Consider the following 17046-nt stretch of genomic DNA (forward strand, 5'->3'; position numbering starts at 1 on the left):
CGCAGCCTGAGCTCACGAGACACGCAGCCTGAGCTCACGAGTCAGAAACGCATACCAATCTCACACACAATAGCTGCTTTGTGACCCTTTGCCCAGTAAACTTCAGACAGCGTTGGACCTTGGCCTTCCACACGTCACAGAGGCAGAGCCTCCCCCTGACCTAGGGCTGGCTGGATAAACAGCGAGAGACATATTTGCCAGGACAAATGAGGCATTTTGCAAGGGAAAGGCACACAGGAGAGAATCTGACCCCATGAGGGGGCCCAATGCAGAAAAGGTGCTTTGAGCTCAAATCACAAATGCAGGACAAGCTGTCTGGGCTGGGGTGCAGCCATCTGCCCTGTCACCAGCCAACACATGCCATCTGGGTTCCAGAGCCAAGGCCTCTTGTTATCATCAGCTGTGGGGCTCTGAGCAAGCACTTAGGTTCCTCTCTGGAAAATGCGTGCAACTGTTATGCCCTGCGGGGTTGTTCAGGGGTTGAGATAGATCATGAATGCAAAGTGCCCCCTCGGGCTAGCACACAGTAGGGCTGGCACACAGTAGGTGCTTAGTACTTTGGAGAATGGTCATAGCTTGGGGTTGCATCATGTTATTCTTTTTTTTTTTTTTTGCATTTTTCTGAAGCTGGAAACAGGGAGAGACAGTCAGACAGACTCCCGCATGCGCCCGACCGGGATCCACCCGGCACGCCCACCATGGGGCGACGCTCTGCCCACCAGGGGGCGATGCTCTGCCCATCCTGGGCATCGCCATGTTGCGACCAGAGCCATTCTAGCACCTGGGGCAGAGGCCAAGGAGCCATCCCCAGCGCCCGGGCCATCTTTGCTCCAATGGAGCCTTGGCTGCAGGAGGGGAAGAGAGAGACAGAGAGGAAGGTGCAGCGGAGGGGTGGAGAAGCAAATGGGCGCTTCTCCTGTGTGCCCTGGCCGGGAATCGAACCCGGGTCCTCCGCACGCTAGGCCGGCATCATGTTATTCTAAGGGACACCCTTCTGTGACACATTCCAGACTCTGGGGTCAGAGTGGTGGGAACAAGCTCATGGAAAGCGTGCTAAGGGCATGCATGCAGGGTGGGGTGGCCAGGCACTCGGGGGGGGGGTCCCGGTGGGGCGGCCAGGCACTCGGGGGGGGGGTCCAGGTTGGGGCAGCCAAGCACTCGGGGGGTCCGGGTGGGGCGGCCAGGCACTCGGGGGCTCCGGGTTGGGGCAGCCAGCTAAGGGACAGTTTGAGTGAAGGACTCACTTGCTTATTCATTCATTTACTCTTTGAAGTGTCTGGTCCCATCATTTGTCGGAGAAGAAAACGCTGTGGGCTTTGTGAGGGAGAGGGAGCCTCTCTGGATCATAGGGAGCTTATGGCCAACATGCACCTGACTCAGGCTTCCGTTTCCTGGTCCTGTCTCCCCTGCAGCAGAGCACGGGGCTAACTGTGGGCGCCTGAGGCCACTGTCTGGAGTCAAACCAGCACCTGCCCTTTAGGAGCTGTGTGGCTGGGTAAGCCACCACCCTCTCTGCAAGCCTCGTCTTCCCCATCTGCAAAATGGGGACAGTAATGCCCGCGGCATAGGGGATATTGTGAATGGTAATGCAGCCTAGAACACGGTAAACTAATAATGGCACCAATCCCAGAACTACTTCCATAAGGACAATGACACCCAGTGTTTGCAAAATGCTTTATTGTTAGAGCTGACAATAAAATCCATAGCTGGTCCGCAGTATCTTCAAATGAGACTCTACTATTTGCAACAGGCCTCCATTCTCCCACCACAGCCAGGCCCATGAGACTGTCACTGCAGCCATAGGAAGGCACAGTCCTGTCATGGGCCATTTCCACCTTGCTGTCTACTTGTTTTTCTTAAAGGATAAATGACACTTGAAATGTATTGATATCAACTGTGATTGGCAGGTAACACCCCAGCCTTTTTACATGATTTCAAGGATCCTTCAATCCGTGACCTGATCCTTCAATGAATACATGGAGAAACTAGAGTCCAGAGAGGGACAGTATTACCCCAGTGTCACACAGCTTGTTAGCTGGGACAGAAGCCCCATGCCAGACTCCCATTCCAGTGTTCTGTATAAACCGTAACGAACTGATAACTGGTACTGCTGGCAACTGGAGGACTAGGCTTGGAAACACACTCCCTGGTGGAAATGTCTACTGGAACAAGCTTCCAGTACCACTGGGAATCAGGGGCCCGGGTTCTGGGCTTCCCTCTGCCCCTAACATGCTGTGTCGCCCAAACTCTCTGGGCCTCGGCACTAATCTCCGCTGATGAAAGGTGAGGGCAAGGCTGAATGTTCTCCAGGATTCTTCATGACACTTGTGTCTTGCGGTTGCATGAAAAGAAACAATCCCCACTATATCAATGTTACTATTACTATTGGCGAAACTCTCATTATCCAACTAAGCCTGTGTAAATCTCTAGCTATCAGCAACAGGTGGCCAGAGCGCACCACATCCTCCACTGTGGAGGCCTGTGACCTTTCAGGAGAAGTCCCCACCACTGGGGCGGACCACTTTGCCAAAGAAGAGGATGTTCTCGTTCTCCACAATGGATATCAGAAAGGGCCTGTTGAACATCAGCATCTGAGAGCCCACGTGGGCCGACTTGAATGCAAACATCATCCCCGTGACTGCCGCCGCCTTGGTTCCCGACTCGTCCACCTCCACTATGGCTTTGTGCATCATCTGCAGGGGAGACACCGGGTACCACCAGGTCACCAGGGGCCGTGATGCCATTGCAGGAAGCGGCGAAGCTTCTGCCCGCGGCATCCCCTGTCAAAGTCTCTGTGCAACTGAGCCTCGAAGCCCGTGGGAATGTGAAGCGACCTTGCCGCTGTTGTGGACCAGGCGCACGCGCACGGGTGCCTTTCACTGAACTGTCGTGGCATCTCCCAGCCCCTTTATAGAGGGAAAGAGGCTCAGAGAGGTCAAGTATTGTTGGAGGTCACACAGCTAGTGAGCGAAGGAGTTACACCTGATTCTTAGTTTCGATTGCTTAATTCAGGGCTCCTTCTGCCGAGCGAGTGCTGGGTATGGCTCCTCATTGTACAAAGGATATCAGACACAAAGCAAAACCTTTGCTTCTTGAAGAAAAAGAGAGAGACTATGGAATATAGAAGAGAAGGGGGACCAGGAGGGGAAGGGAGGGAGGAAAAGGAGGGGAAGGAGGGAGAGGAAGGAGGGGAGGGGAGAGGAAGGGAGGGAAAGGGAAGGAGGAGAGGGGGGAGGAGGGAGGGGAAGGAGGGAAAAGAAGGGGGAAGGGGAAGAAAGGGGAGTGAAGGGGAGGGAGGGGAATGAAGGGGGAGGGGAGGAGGGGAATGAAGGGGGAGGGGAGGGAGGGGAATGAAGGGGGAAGGGGAAGGAAGGGGAGTGAAGGGGGAAGGGGAAGGAAGGGGAATGAAGGAGGAAGGGGAAGGAAGGGGAATGAAGGGGAATGAAGGGGGAAGGGGAAGGAAGGGGAGTGAAGGGGGAAGGGGAAGGAAGGGGAATGAAGGGGGAAGGGGAAGGAAGGGGAATGAAGGGGGAAGGGGAAGGAAGGGGAGTGAAGGGGGAAGGGGAAGGAAGGGGAGTGAAGGGAGAAGGGGAAGGAAGGGGAGTGAAAGGGGAGGGCAGGGAGAGGAAGGAGCGGAAGGAGGGAGGGGAGAGGAGGGGGAAGGGGAAGGAAGGGGAGTGAAGGGGGAAGGGGAAGGAAGGGGAGTGAAGAGGGAGGGCAGGGAGTGGGAGAGCTAGCTCTGGAAGCAGAGGCTCAGGAGCGCAGGCTCACCCCAGACACTTGGATGTTGGAGTGGTTGGTGAATCCTGTCAGGTCAGCCTGGGAGGTGAAGAGGTCTCGGATCCCTAGCTGGGGGAGGACTTTCTCCAGCTGATAGGAGCCCTCAATGGAGAACTTGGGAAGGTAAAGCTGGAGCTTTCTGGAAAGAGAGAGGACCTCTCTTAGATGCGCACAGAGAGTCGGATCACTGGCTCGTGCTCCTACTGCCTCCCTCAGCTCCATAATGACCCTTCAGCCCCTCGCCTAGAGTAGAGTCCGTTTCACTCTGGGCTTGGACCTGGGCCACCCAGAGGTCACTCACTACCCACTCCAACTGCACCACCAGGAAAGCGGGCTTTCAGCCTCTTCCCTGCAGCTGGGCCAGCCCCTGGGGGCGGGACTTCACATGCTGCCTCCGGGCTTGGAGGCAGCTCCAGAGCTGGTGAGTTCCCAGGGACAGGAGTCTGTGTCCCGGGGGTGCGTGGGGGCAGCTGGCCCCGGGGTGGGGTGGTCCTACCTCTTGGTGAGCTCCCGAAGCCACCTCCTCAGGGTCTCCTGGCTCAGGCCGGCCTCCACCTTCTCCATCCTGCCCTCGTGGGGGAGGATGAAGAGGGCCGTGGCGTTGCCCTGGTAGGGGATGCCCACCACCTTGCAGTAGAGGCTCCGGTCCAGGAGGTAGTAGTACTTGTCCTCGCTCCTCATCATGGGCACCTGCACCACCATTTCGGGGGTCACGTAGAAGTCCTGCTTTTGGGTGCTTTTGCGGTCGAAGCTTTTCTCCCACTTCGCTAAAGAGAAACATGGACAAGAAGTGAGAACTCCCCGCTGCAGAGGGGAAGTGTGGAGACACAGACCTATTCAGCGGAGATCGTCCTCGTTAGGGCGGCCCTCTCGGCAGCGGGGCTGCTGAGCCCCTGGGCCCCTCTGTAATTTTGTGGGCACGCGCTTAAGCTTTCTGTGGGGTTCCTGCGACATTTGCAAAATGAGGAGGCTGGTTTTCCTGTCTTCAGAGGCCCTGGACCCCGAATGTCTTGGATTCTCTGACGTGACTGAGTGGGGGGTGGGGGGGGCATAGAAAACATGGCTGGCTGATGAAGCCTCCCTATACCTGGGTGACTTATGCCATTTTTCACTCTTTTCCCAACATTAGATTTTGATCTAAGTTTGGGAGAAACGTTGGCAAGGTTCCCAGAAATACATGGTTTTTCCTACTGGAAAGTCTTCAGTTATGCTTCTTGCTCTGCTTGCTGTGGGATTTTATTTTATTTATTTTTTATCAGCATGATACAAGTAATTATTTCCATCTTGTCAGTAGTTATCAAATGTAGACCCCACCCCCAGACCAACTCAGCTTAGTGCACACTGTCCCCTTCCCTGCAGCCTGGCATAACAGGAACAGCCTGGGCTGGGGACAAGGGGTCTTAGAACCCAAGCTTGATACTCACTATCTGTGGCCACAGGAAGTGGGGGGGAGGGTAGGTGGTTAACATTTAGCTAATTGTTTCCTTGTCTTTCTCTCCCTTCCCTCCTCTGTCTCCCCTCCCCTTCCCTCCCTTCTCTCCTCTCCCCTCCTCTCCCCTCTCCTCTCTCCTTCCCCTCTCTCCCCTCCCCTCCTCTCTCTCCTTCCCCTCTCTCTCCTCCCCTCCCCTCCCCTCCCCTTCCCTGTCTCCTCTCCCCTCCCCTTCCCTGTCTCCTCTCCCCTCCCCTCCCCTGTCTCCTCTCCCCTCCCCTTCCCTGTCTCTCCTCCCCTCCCCTCCCTTCTTTCCTCTGCCCTCCCCTCCCCTCTCCTCTCTCCTTCCTCTCTGTCCCCTCCCCTCCCCTCCCCTCTCCTCTCTCCTTCCTCTCTCTCCCCTCCCCTCTCCTCTCTCCTTCCTCTCTCTCCCTTCCCCTCCCCTCTATCCCCTCCCCTCCCCTCCCTCCCCATCCTCAGCCAGGCCCCAAGCAGAGAGCCCCGAGCGGCTCAGCCTTTAGCAGCAGGAGTGAGAGGCTGGAATGAGTGGGGATGTTTATAAGAAATGTCAAGCAGCCAAAGATGAGCATTGGCTCTCAAGGAGGAGAGAGAAGGCTTTCAGAAGAACAGGCTCTCGCCCTGGGATCTCTCGTCTAAGGACATAGCCCCAAGGATGGCGAGGATCTGGGGGGGGGGGGAGCAAGGGAGTAGCCTGGAAAATGCTTTGTAAGTTCCTTCTAAGGCCCACAGTCCTGCCCTGAGTAGCCATGGTGTCCACTTCTTCAGCACAGTGACCATGGCCAGCACCTGCTTTAGACCCACATGGAAACTGTGACTTTGGGTAGCCCCAGGGGCCGGAGGACAGGAAGCCGCTCTTCCCCAGTAAAGTGGCACCAGGATGACGTCCCCTTCCACAGTAAGAAGGCGCCATCTCACCCCTGGCTGCTTGTTGGCTTCACTCCGTCAACAGGCACCAGAAAAGACTAAACTGACTCCCACTCCCGTAGCTGTGAGAGGATGGAGTATTCTTTTCACAAGAGCAGCGGAAAGGAAAAGTTGAGGTTGGAGCCCAAGGGTCTTACCTTTAAAGAAAATGTAATTCACCATCACCATGACCTCAGAGCCGTCGAGGTCCTTAACCAAGTCCACAATCTTGCCTTGAGTTTGCTTCGTCACATAATCGTTGATCTGCTTCTGGGCCCCTGCAGGGTCCTCAAAGTCAGTGGGGAAAGTGTCTGCCAGGTACAGCGTCCTCATGGCGCCCAGGAAGGCGTCCTGGACGTGCACCGCGGGCTTGATGAACAGGGCGTTGCCAAGGCTCAGCTGCAGGCTCAATCTGGGCCGGTTGAGCTCCTGCAGCAGCCGGTGGAAGCCTTTGTGCAGCTCCTCCTCCTCCTCCGGGCCCCCCTGGGGGCTGAGGCCCAGGCCCTCCAGGATCTGCGCCCGCGTGTTGGACCCAGTTCCCAGGGAGATCATGGCCAGGGTTGTGGAGATGCTCAGAGGAGAGAGGAAGACGTTCTGGTCGGGGCCTGCTGCCACCAAGGCCCTGAAGAGGTCGAAGGTGAAGTTCCGGTTACCGGGGGCCTCCGTGGCCACGACGGGCAGCTCCGTGGCTCTCTTCCATATCTTCCGGGAGTGCTTGTGGCGGAGCAGGTGGACGCCCTGCAGGCTGAGAAGCACCAGGCAGAAGAGGGGGCAGAGCTGCATGGCGCGGCCTCCGGATCTGGAAGGGAAGGTGGGAAGAGGTGCTCAGGACGGTGCGCCGGCCGCCGGCCGTCTCAGAGAAAAGATTGGGTGGAAGTGTGCGAGACTGACATCCCCGAGCCCGTCACCGCCCAAGGTGCAGCATCCAGGAGAGAGGACGGACTCCTGCCGGCAGGGAGAGGAACAAGGCAGAGGGGCGTGGACCGGGGCGGGGCTGGCCCCCAGGGCGGGAGTCTTCCCTGTCATTCACATCAAGCACACGTTACAGGACGGGGGACGTGGGGGCGGAGACATCCCCGCGTTCTGCCTGGACAGCATCTCGGGGTTCGTGGGGAGCCAGCAGCCTGCTTCCATTCTGGACCTCTGACCCTCGCTTTGGTCCGGGGGCAGCATTTGCAAGGCCTTCTGGTTCTTCTCAGGTCAACTACCCCCCAGAGAGCCCGCAGCACTTCTAGATTAGTGCTTGTTTATTCTGCAAATATTGACCGAGCTTCCAGTCTGTGGCGGGCGGGGCGTCAGGCTCCTGGGATTCACCAGTGTACCCACAGTTACCAGCCAGGCCCTTTCCCTTCTCCCGGGGCTGCTCTGGGACCCTGGGATTCACCACTGTACCCACAGACACCAGCCAGGCCCTTTCCCTTCTCCCGGGGCTGCTCTGGGACCCTGGGATTCACCAGTGTACCCACAGACACCAGCCGGGCCCTTTCCCTTCTCCCGGGGCTGCTCTGGGACCCTGGACTCACCAGTGTACCCACAGACACCAGCCAGGCCCTTTCCCTTCTCCCGGGGCTGCTCTGGGACCCTGGGATTCACCACTGTACCCACAGACACCAGCCGGGCCCTTTCCCTTCACCCGGGGCTGCTCTGGGACCCTGGGATTCACCAGTGTACCCACAGTTACCAGTCGGTCCCTTTCCCTTCTCCCAGGGCTGCTCTGGGACCCTGGGATTCACCAGTGTACCCACAGTTACCAGTCGGTCCCTTTCCCTTCTCCCGGGCTGCTCTGGGACCCTGGGATTCACCAGTGTACCCACAGACACCAGCCGGGCCCTTTCCCTTCTCCCGGGGCTGCTCTGGGACCCTGGGATTCACCAGTGTACCCACAGACACCAGCCGGGCCTTTTCCCTTCTCCCGGGGCTGCTCTGGGACCCTGGGATTCACCAGTGTACCCACAGACACCAGCCGGGCCTTTTCCCTTCTCCCGGGCTGCTCTGGGACCCTGGGACTCACCAGTGTACCCACAGACACCAGCCGGGCCCTTTCCCTTCTCCCAGGGCTGCTCTAGGACCCTGCACGGCCACCCTGGCCTTCACTGAGGCACTGTCCCCTCTTTGGGAAATTCTGCCCTCTGAAAATGAGCTCTGGGCCTCCCTTCCTCTTCTGGGATGGGCTGAATTGTGTCCCCTAAATCTAAATGTTTAAGTCCTAACCCCCAATACCTCAGAATGAGGTGACTTTCTTCGGAACGAGGGTCTTTAAAGAAGTGGTCAAGTTAAAACGAGGTCACATGGGTGGACCCTAATCCCCTATGACTGGTGGCCTTATAAGAAGAGGTGAGAATGTGGACACACACGAGTGACGACCACGAGGACACAGGGAGGAGTGGCCATCTGCAGGCCCATAGAGCCTTCAGAGGGACCGGCCCTGAAGACACCTGATCTTGGCCTTCCAGGCTCCGGAACTGAGACTTGCGTGTCTGTTGTTGGGGCCCCCGGGTAGCAGTGAGGGCAGGGCAGCCCTGCCTAAGAGAACGTTCCTCCCCACCTCCAGAGGAGGAGGCCCTCCCCCTCTGTCTCTCTCTGGCTTCTCAGGCAGACCCTGGGAGGGCGTCTGCCGTCATTCAGGCCTTGTCCCCTGCCTTCAGGCCCTCCTCCCCTTCCTCCCCATGTCTGTGTACCCGGAGTCCTTCCTGTCCAACCGGAGACCCTTCCCGAGCCTGAAGTCCTCCTTCTGCCTGCTGTGAACAGTCTGCAGCTCACCACCCAGGTTCAAATCTCAGGCTTCTTCCTCTGGGATTTGGGGCAAGTGAGTTACACCTCCTGCCACTCCCCCCCCCGCCCCGCCCCACCTGTACAGCAGGGGTGACTTCCGCACCTGCACAGGGTGGGGGGTGGCTGGGCTTTACTGTGACATATGTGAAGTGCACGGCACAGCCTGGGGCTCTAGGAGTGCGAGCTGTCGGTGTGGCAGCATCTGGCCAGAGCCGCCCCGGGACCCCCACTCCTCAGCTGGGCCGTGGGGTACGTGCTTTCACACACACTCTCGGGCAGGCCTGGCCACCAGCAACCAAATTATTCCCAAGCTGCTGATAGTCTTCTCTTGATGGAAGCTCTTGCTTGAGTGAGTTCCCCTCAGCTGGCTATGCGCCCCCGACCCCCACCACGGACACCATGTCATCAGGCCCCCAGCCCCACAGTGAGCACTGCCATAGTCATGTGACCTATGCAGTCATGTGACCTATGCAGAGCCACGTGACCCCTGCAGAGTCATGTGACCCAAGCAAAACCAAATTCCAGAGGGCCCCACACAGCTGCATTGGACATGGTTGCAGAGTGGCCCTCTGAGGGGGCAGGGGGAAAGGGAGGCAGGGTGTGAGGGTGGGGACAGAGAAACACCAATGAGCTTGGGAGTCAGGTAGAACTGGGCTGCTGTCCTGTCTTTGAGTGAAATGGAATGACTCAAACAGGTCATTGCACCCGAGCTACCAGAAAAGACACACTTAGGATGCTCTGTCTGCAGAACCTCGGACTACCCAGGACCACACAGAGCAGCCTTACAGATCACCACCTGTGGGGGCGCAGGCACGTGGCCGCGCCCATCGTTAGGTGCTGCGCCACCCTCACATTTACCAATTTACCAACTTCTATAGCCTCATACCCACCCACGGAGGTGGGTTCTACTACTAGCCCCACTTTACAGATGGGTCATCCGAGGCTCAGAGAGGTTGAGCCACTTGCTAATAGCGGCAAGCTTGGGTTCTGCCCAATTCTGACTTGTAAAGCCCACGCTCTAACCTGCCTCAGCACGTGGCTCCCTCCCTGGCCTCCGCTTCCCTTCCGCGTCCCCACCTCCCGATCTGGTGTTCCGAGCACTCTGAGCCACAATAGCAATAGCCTCCCCATCCATCCGCAGATAATAAAGGAACACGATCTGACCTTCCCAGGCGGACGCTCCCTGTCTGTTCCCAGGAGTGGCCTTCAAGGAGGCCTTGAAAAGATAGGGTGGGTGGTCTAAGCTCAGAGTCCTTCCAACTGTCTATTGTCCAGCACAATACGGGGCCTCCTGCCAAGTGTGAGAAGCAGTGATGTAGCAGGTGCTGCAGGAGAGACAGCCCAGTCAGGACCCACAGCCCTGCCCAGGAGCCCTGGGCCGATGACTGCCCTAAAAGAAAGGCTTGCAAAGGAAAGCTACAGATGCAGAGGGGTTTCTTGCCTGGACGGAGCCCAGAGGCAGCTGACTAGGGAGCAGGGATGACCGTTCTGGCCTCCCCCTTCCCCCTCCTCCTTCCCCCTCCTCCCTCCCCCGTCCCCCCTCCCCCCTCCCAGCCCATGGTGACCTTGGGCCCTGCCCTGCCCCTCTCTGAACCTTGGTTAATTCCTGAACTATTGTAGCCAGTAGCCCTCCTCCCTACCACTGTCCCCACCTCCTGAACACCGGAGGTCTGACAGACCACAGCCGCTTCTCCAACTGCCCGCTGGGTGTCCCCAAAGAGGAGGGTCTCCTTGGAGGGGACCCCCGCTTCACTCAGGCTCCCCTAGCTGCAGGTTTGGGACCCAAAAATTCTTGTTCTATTTGGGCCCACTCTCTTTTTATTAAAGCCACTATTTGTTAGGAACCTATTTAGACACACTATAAATATGACTACCTTTAGTCTTCACCCAAAGTTAGCGTTATCAACTGTCGGAAGCCGATCAACAGCTGCTGGTTGACACAGTCCCAGCAAAGAAGAGGCACAACGATACTTCCCCCTTTAACTTTTTGTATTAATTTGGTTTTTTACCCCCCCTTTTCCTGGGTGTGTGTGCTATCCTTTATGGCACAGAGATAATAGCACTGTGCTTTTCCTGCAGACTCGCAGTAATTTCTCTGAAAATGAGACAGAGGGTGTGAGTTCCACAGAAAAGCCTATAAACCCCCTTACCTGGGCCCATAGGCAGAGGAGGCTGGCTATGATATCCCCTGAAAAGGGCTAAGTCTGTGGGAAAATTCCCTCCTATTAATCATATTAGGGGAAAATAGATTGTGACTTATGAATAGGTAGGAAACAGTAACTATACACAAAAGCACCTTTCAGCCTTCACTTAATCCATTTACCTCCCTAACCTTTTCATATAATAGAATAGAAAAACTTTTTGTTCCTCTTACATACCTGACCTACAGGTAGTGGAACGCTCTGAGAAAAAGTTAGAACTTAACTAGTATATGAATATAGTAGACAAATACAATTTGACTAGACAATAGGTCATTAGGTAAGGTAGAGTTATTAATCAATACTGACCTTTCAGAAGCTTGCGCCAATATTGTTACTACTCAAGTTATTTATAACTGTACTTAGAATGGCTTACCACCTGATTTATAGCTTATAGAAATGTACTAACCTGTTCCTGGAATATTTACCCATATTGAAGCAAAAACAACTATTAATCAATGTATTCTGCATCACATGTAATTGTAACTGAGTGTATAAAAATAAAGCTGTACTAGCTATTGGCGGAGATGCCTGGCAGATGAGCTAAAAAGAATTCGGCTCTCTCACTTGTTTCGTGCCGACACCGTCTCTTCCTGTGGGACCCCTGGATCCCCCACGGGGCTGGACCCCGGCAATCAACCTCACTTCACAGGTGAACAAACGGAGGCTCAGCAAAATGGAATCACTTGGCCAAGCCAGCGAGTGATGAAACTGGATTAAAATTCTGATTCGTCTGACTGCCGTGCATGCTGCCTCCCGGCTGTCTTCATGGTCACGAGGAGTGACACGTCAGCCTGACCCTTTGCGGCCCCTGGTGTGCATTCCTGGGCCTCTCCCAAGCTGTTCACCTGTGTTAGCTCATCCGCATTCCTCCACAGCAACAGAGAGTTGGCATCATTATCACCAAAATTGTACAGAAGAAAAAACAGAGGGCCAGGGAGGTCCCTTCCCCAGAATATGGAGGCCTCAGGATACTCCTTTTAGGGTTTCTAGTTTCAATGCCTAGGCTTTGCCATCACACGTCTGGGCCTCGGGTGGAAATGCACAGCTCCGACAGTTCTGGGCCGGGCTGAGTCTGCTCCAGGCCCTGGGAGCCTGGTGCTCGGGAGACCAGCCTGCAGAGCCTGACCTGGCCGATGCCCTCCTGGGGTCACCTGACACCGGTGTTTCTGCAGAAACGCCCCCACCTGTCAGAGGCGCGACGGCAGAGTAGTCAAGCTCACGTGGCATCCCAGGCCAGCGTGACTTGAGGCAGCTGGAAGTAGGCAAACCCTGGGCAGTTTTCCCGCTGACCCCCCAACAACCGCGGATCCAAAATCTGCTGGCGTTTGCTCCAAATGTTAGGCAACTAAGTCCCACTTAGGTCAATACAGGGCTCAGCTGAGCAAGGTGTGTGGCTGAGAAGGGTCTGTCTGCGATCTGCTAATTACAGAAGGAAGTACAGCAGGGAGCCCAGGCAGAGAGGGAGAGACAGAACCCCAACTTCCCTCGGGTCCCAACGACCCAGGGGCAGAGCTCCCTGAGAACAGTGACCCAGAGAACGCTCCTGACCTCCCTACTCAACTCCGGGCCATCAGCAAGGCTTATCGTTTCTAGCTCCAAAATGTGTCTTCAACCCACCTGCTTCTCTCCCCCATTTTCCCTGCCACTGTCTTAATGGAAGCCCCCCCCCCATTTTCACCTGGCTCTCCCCACTTTTCCTTTCCCCAGGAGCCGTTCTGCATGGACGTTCTACAGGAGCCATCACATCACAGTAATCCATCTCCACAGTCATAAACCCCTTCAGTCATAAACCGGGTCACCGTACTCCCCTGCCCGAGACCGTCGTGGCTGCCCGTTCATTTGGGGTATAACTTAACTCTGACTTGTGCGCTCGCCCACGGGGCCCCATGCAGGCTCTCACGGGCTTCACCTTGACCTGCTCTGTCCTCAGTCATCGTGTGTCCTCTGGGCACACCTCGTTGTTTAACTCCTCAAACACAAGCAAGGTCAACCCCAGCTCTGGGCCCTTGCACGTCCTGCTCTGTGCCGAGAGCCTCTCTCTGCCTTTCTCACCCGATCCAACTTCCCCACAGACCTCAGGCCCCGGCTGAAATGTCCCTTCTCAGCGACGGCCTGGCCTGTCCTTGCTCGGCCCTCTCTCTCCACAGGCATTCTGTCTAATGGCCTCTCCATTGTCTCTCTGACCTCAGTCAATTACATATATAAGTGCAGTCACACGTGCACTTGGGGGTGGCCTCTCCTGTCCGACCTCTCTCCCCCCCACAAGGATACGTGCTCACGGCAGAAAGGACCCTCACCCGCGCGGCTCACACAGTCAAGGGGCGTGCTCCACTGTGCATGGAATGAATGAACGAATGAATGAGCCCGCCTTGTGCCCGGCAAGCCAGAGTGTCAGGCCACACCGCAGACACGGTGTGGTGAAGAACAGAGTCAGGCAGGCCGGGCATCGGAGACCGGCTCTGCCGGCCCTGGGACGGACTTGCCGGGTGACCTGGAGTAACTCCCCACCACGGCTCAGTTTCAGTTTCCAAATTTTTTTTTTTCTTTTTAAAAACCACTTTGTTAAGGTAGGCCTGACATCCAGAAAGGCTCACATCTTTAATACCTTCCAAAGTCCCCACCCACCCAGGCTGGGTGTCTTGATCTGTGAAGGAGGATGTTGACTCAAGAGAGCAGTTTCCCTTTTATTGTTCCGTTTCTTGCCAAGGGCCCCATCCTTAGAAAAACTAAAAATTCCGCTCACTTTGTGATTGACTACGCACCGCCTAGGAACCAGACATTTGTCCCCACTACCTTATTTCAGGGTTTCTCAACCTTGGCACTGTTGGCATCTGGAGCCGGATCATTCGGTGTGTGCGTGTGTGTGTGCGTGTGTGGTGGGGGGAGGGCTGTTCTGCATACTATATGGCAGGCGTCCCCAAACTACAGCCCGCGGGCCACATGCGGCCCCCTCAGGCCATTTATCTGGCCCCCCACTGCACTTTCATTGGTGGTCAGTGAAAGGAGCACTGTATGTGGCGGCCCTCCAACGGTCTGAGGGACAGTGAACTGGCCCCCTGTGTAAAAAGTTTGGGGACCCCTGCTATAGAGTGTATAGAGACCTCCTTGGTCTCTACTCACTGGATGCCCACAGCGGCTCTTCCCTTCAGTTGTGACAACTAACCATGTCTCCAGAAATGGCCAGCTGTGTCCTGGGGATAGAATCATGCATGGGTGAGAGCCATCACATCACTGTCATCCATCTCCACAGTCACCCATCCAGAGAAAACAGTGGGCTGCCTCTCAGCTACGAAGCAACAGAGGTTTGGTCAGATTTAGTGCCATGCCCAAGGTCACCTCTGCGGCCCGAGAGGCCCTGAGTCCTCCCCCAACCGTGCGAAGAGTTTTCCCTTCTCACTCTGGGTCATCTCCAACCCCTGTAACTCCAGAGTCTATTTCTTGACCCCTCCTCACAGGTGCTCAAGCCCATGGGCCCTCGGTGTGCATAGCCTGTACTTACTCTGTCCTGTGGCCGAGACGACGGTCCCTTGGGGCTCTGGACCAGGCAGAGAGCAGGATGGAGTGGAGCCAGCACTTGTCACTGACCACAGTGGGGCTGTGACTCCACCCTTCTCTGGCCCCGCCCCTGCCATCCTGTCCTGTCCTATCCCAGCAGGCTTCCAGCCAATGGCTAGGTGTTTGACCAAGCCATCTGAGCTCTGACCAGGGTCACCCACCCCCTGTCCTGCAAACCCCTGAAGGGGAGCAGAGTCCACCACCCCAAAATATGCCTCTTTGGGGATATTAATTGTTTCAGTCTGGTTAATTTTAAGAAACAGCCCACAGGGGAGAAGCTCTGAGACCCACTTTGTAGACGGGCACTTACACTGGCGAGGGTGACCTCCACTCGTGAGGGCACCCGCCCACCCTCACGACCAATGGAGAACGTGTGGTCTTAGATCTGCTAACGCCTCACCCTGTGTCCTGTGCTCTTCCCGGTCACCACCCAGAACTGACTCCCCACCACCCTGACACTGCCTTCTGTCTGAGCTGCAGGTGGGATTTAAGGTGGTGGCTTCAGCCATTGTGGCGACACCCCACACCCACCAGGGCTTCCCGACAGTGGCACAGGAAGTCTCCGGAAAAGAAGCTAGACGGACAGCCGGCCACCAGCCTTCCAGACATAGGAGAGAAGGATCCCGTCCGGCCCACCTCCCTTTCACGAGGCCAGTTCCTCTGTCTCCTGCAGCCAGTGTGCTGTTGTGGGGGCTGAAATGCATAATAAAACGCTTTGCCCTCACCTCCTACGTTCTTCCAGCAGGACTAATCGTCAAAGTGAGAAACACAGATGAACAGGAGGACATCGAGTTTTAAAACGTGCATCTGGGGGATTCACACAAGCACGAAAATTCCAAGGACAGCGAGACAACCTTGGGTACATGTGGCATTTGGACAAGGGAGGCGGGTGGAGGGCAGGAGTGTTAGACTTCAGAAGTGAGAACTGGTGATTTCCACAAAGGTAGCCGAGGAAGAGAGGCACACCCCTGGCAGGCAAATCCCTGCTAGGTGACTCAGACACATGGGACAGGGACACCGGGGTGCCTGGCTAACAGGCACCTGCCTGGGGGCCCCTATTCACCACACTTAATTCAAGGAGGCTAAGGCAGCGCCCCAGGCTCTCCTTCCTGAAGCAGGTTTCTCTGTCTGAATCTCTTGGGCAGAAAGGGGGAGGATCAAAGATTCTTCCTGAGTCTGGTTTCTTTATTATTTATTTATTTATTTATTTAGTATTTTTCTGAAGCTGGAAACAGGGAGAGACAGTCAGACTCCCGCATGCACCCGACCGGGATCCACCTGGCACGCCCACCAGGGGGTGACGCTCTGCCCACCAGGGGGCAATGCTCTGCCCCTCAGGGGCGTCGCTCTGTCACAACCAGAGCCACTCTAGCGCCTGGGGCAGAGGCCAAGGAGCCATCCTCAGCGCCCAGGCCAACTTTGCTCCAATGGAGCCTTGGCTGCGGGAGGGGAAGAGAGAGACAGAGAGGAAGGAGAGGGGGAGGGGTGGAGAAGCAGATGGGCGCTTCTCCTGTGTGCCCTGGCCGGGAATCAAACCTGGGACTTCTGCACACCAGGCCGACGCTCTACCACTGAGCCAACCGGCCAGGTCCTGGTTTCTTTATTTTTTAAAAAAATCTATTTTGTATTAGTGTCAGGTGTACAGCATAGCGGTTAGACAATCACATACTTCACAGAATGTTCCTCAGCCCCAATATGTAAAGTGCCCACCTGGTGCCGTACACAGTGATTACAATGTTATTATTGCAACACGTAGCTATTACTGTATTCCCTGTACTGTACGGCACATCCCTACGGCTATTTGGAACTGCCGATCTGTGCTTCCTCATTCCTTTACTCCCCCCTGGCCCCACCCCCTCCTTCCCCTGGGGCAGCTGTCAGTCAGGTCTCTGTATCTATGAGCCTGTTTCAATCTCCTTTGTTTCTTTTGTTCTTAAGATTCCACATAAAAGCAAAATCATATGGTATTCGTTTTTCCCTGACTTATTTCACTCAGCATAGTATCCTCTAGCTCCATCCATGCTGTCACAAAAGGTAAGATTTCCCTCTTTTTCTACAGCCAAGTAGTATTCCACTGTGTAAATGTACCACAGCTTTTTAGCCACTCACCTACTGACGGGCACTCGGGCTGCTTCCAGACCTTGACTGTTGTAAATAACACTGCAGTGAACATAAGGGTGCTTATATACTTTTCAAATTAGTGTTTTTGTTTTCTTTGGATATATTCCAGAAGTGAAATCACTGGGTCATAAGGCAGTTCCACTTTAATTGTTTAAGGTAACTCCACACTGCTTTCCACAGAGGCTGCACCAGTCTGCGTTCCCACCAGCAGCGCACGAGGGTTCCCTTTTCTCCACATCTTTGTCAACTCCTGTTGTTTGTTGA

At 55.7% G+C, this 17046-nt stretch overlaps 1 protein-coding gene across 3 annotated transcripts; it reads right to left on the reverse strand.

Moving 5' to 3' along the window:
* Nucleotides 1–1657: 1657 nt before the first annotated feature.
* SERPINA5 (serpin family A member 5) lies at nucleotides 1658–16837 on the reverse strand. Of its 3 annotated transcripts, none has more exons than XM_066276088.1 (5): nucleotides 16771–16837; nucleotides 6292–6932; nucleotides 4277–4547; nucleotides 3772–3919; nucleotides 1658–2693 (listed from the first exon to the last, which is right to left on the reverse strand). In XM_066276088.1, the coding sequence occupies exons 2-5, from the start codon at nucleotides 6914–6916 to the stop codon at nucleotides 2490–2492; spliced, it is 1248 nt and encodes a 415-aa protein (XP_066132185.1). In that variant the 5' UTR covers nucleotides 6917–6932; nucleotides 16771–16837; the 3' UTR covers nucleotides 1658–2489. The 3 variants fall into 3 exon arrangements, with proteins under 3 accessions (XP_066132185.1, XP_066132186.1, XP_066132187.1); XM_066276089.1 differs by lacking the exon at nucleotides 16771–16837 and adding an exon at nucleotides 14606–14709; XM_066276090.1 differs by lacking the exon at nucleotides 16771–16837 and adding an exon at nucleotides 14270–14293.
* Between the last annotated feature and the right edge of the window lie 209 nt (nucleotides 16838–17046).

The sequence above is a fragment of the Saccopteryx bilineata genome, chromosome 4, assembly GCF_036850765.1.
Source record: "Saccopteryx bilineata isolate mSacBil1 chromosome 4, mSacBil1_pri_phased_curated, whole genome shotgun sequence".
Classification (NCBI taxonomy): domain Eukaryota; kingdom Metazoa; phylum Chordata; class Mammalia; order Chiroptera; family Emballonuridae; genus Saccopteryx; species Saccopteryx bilineata.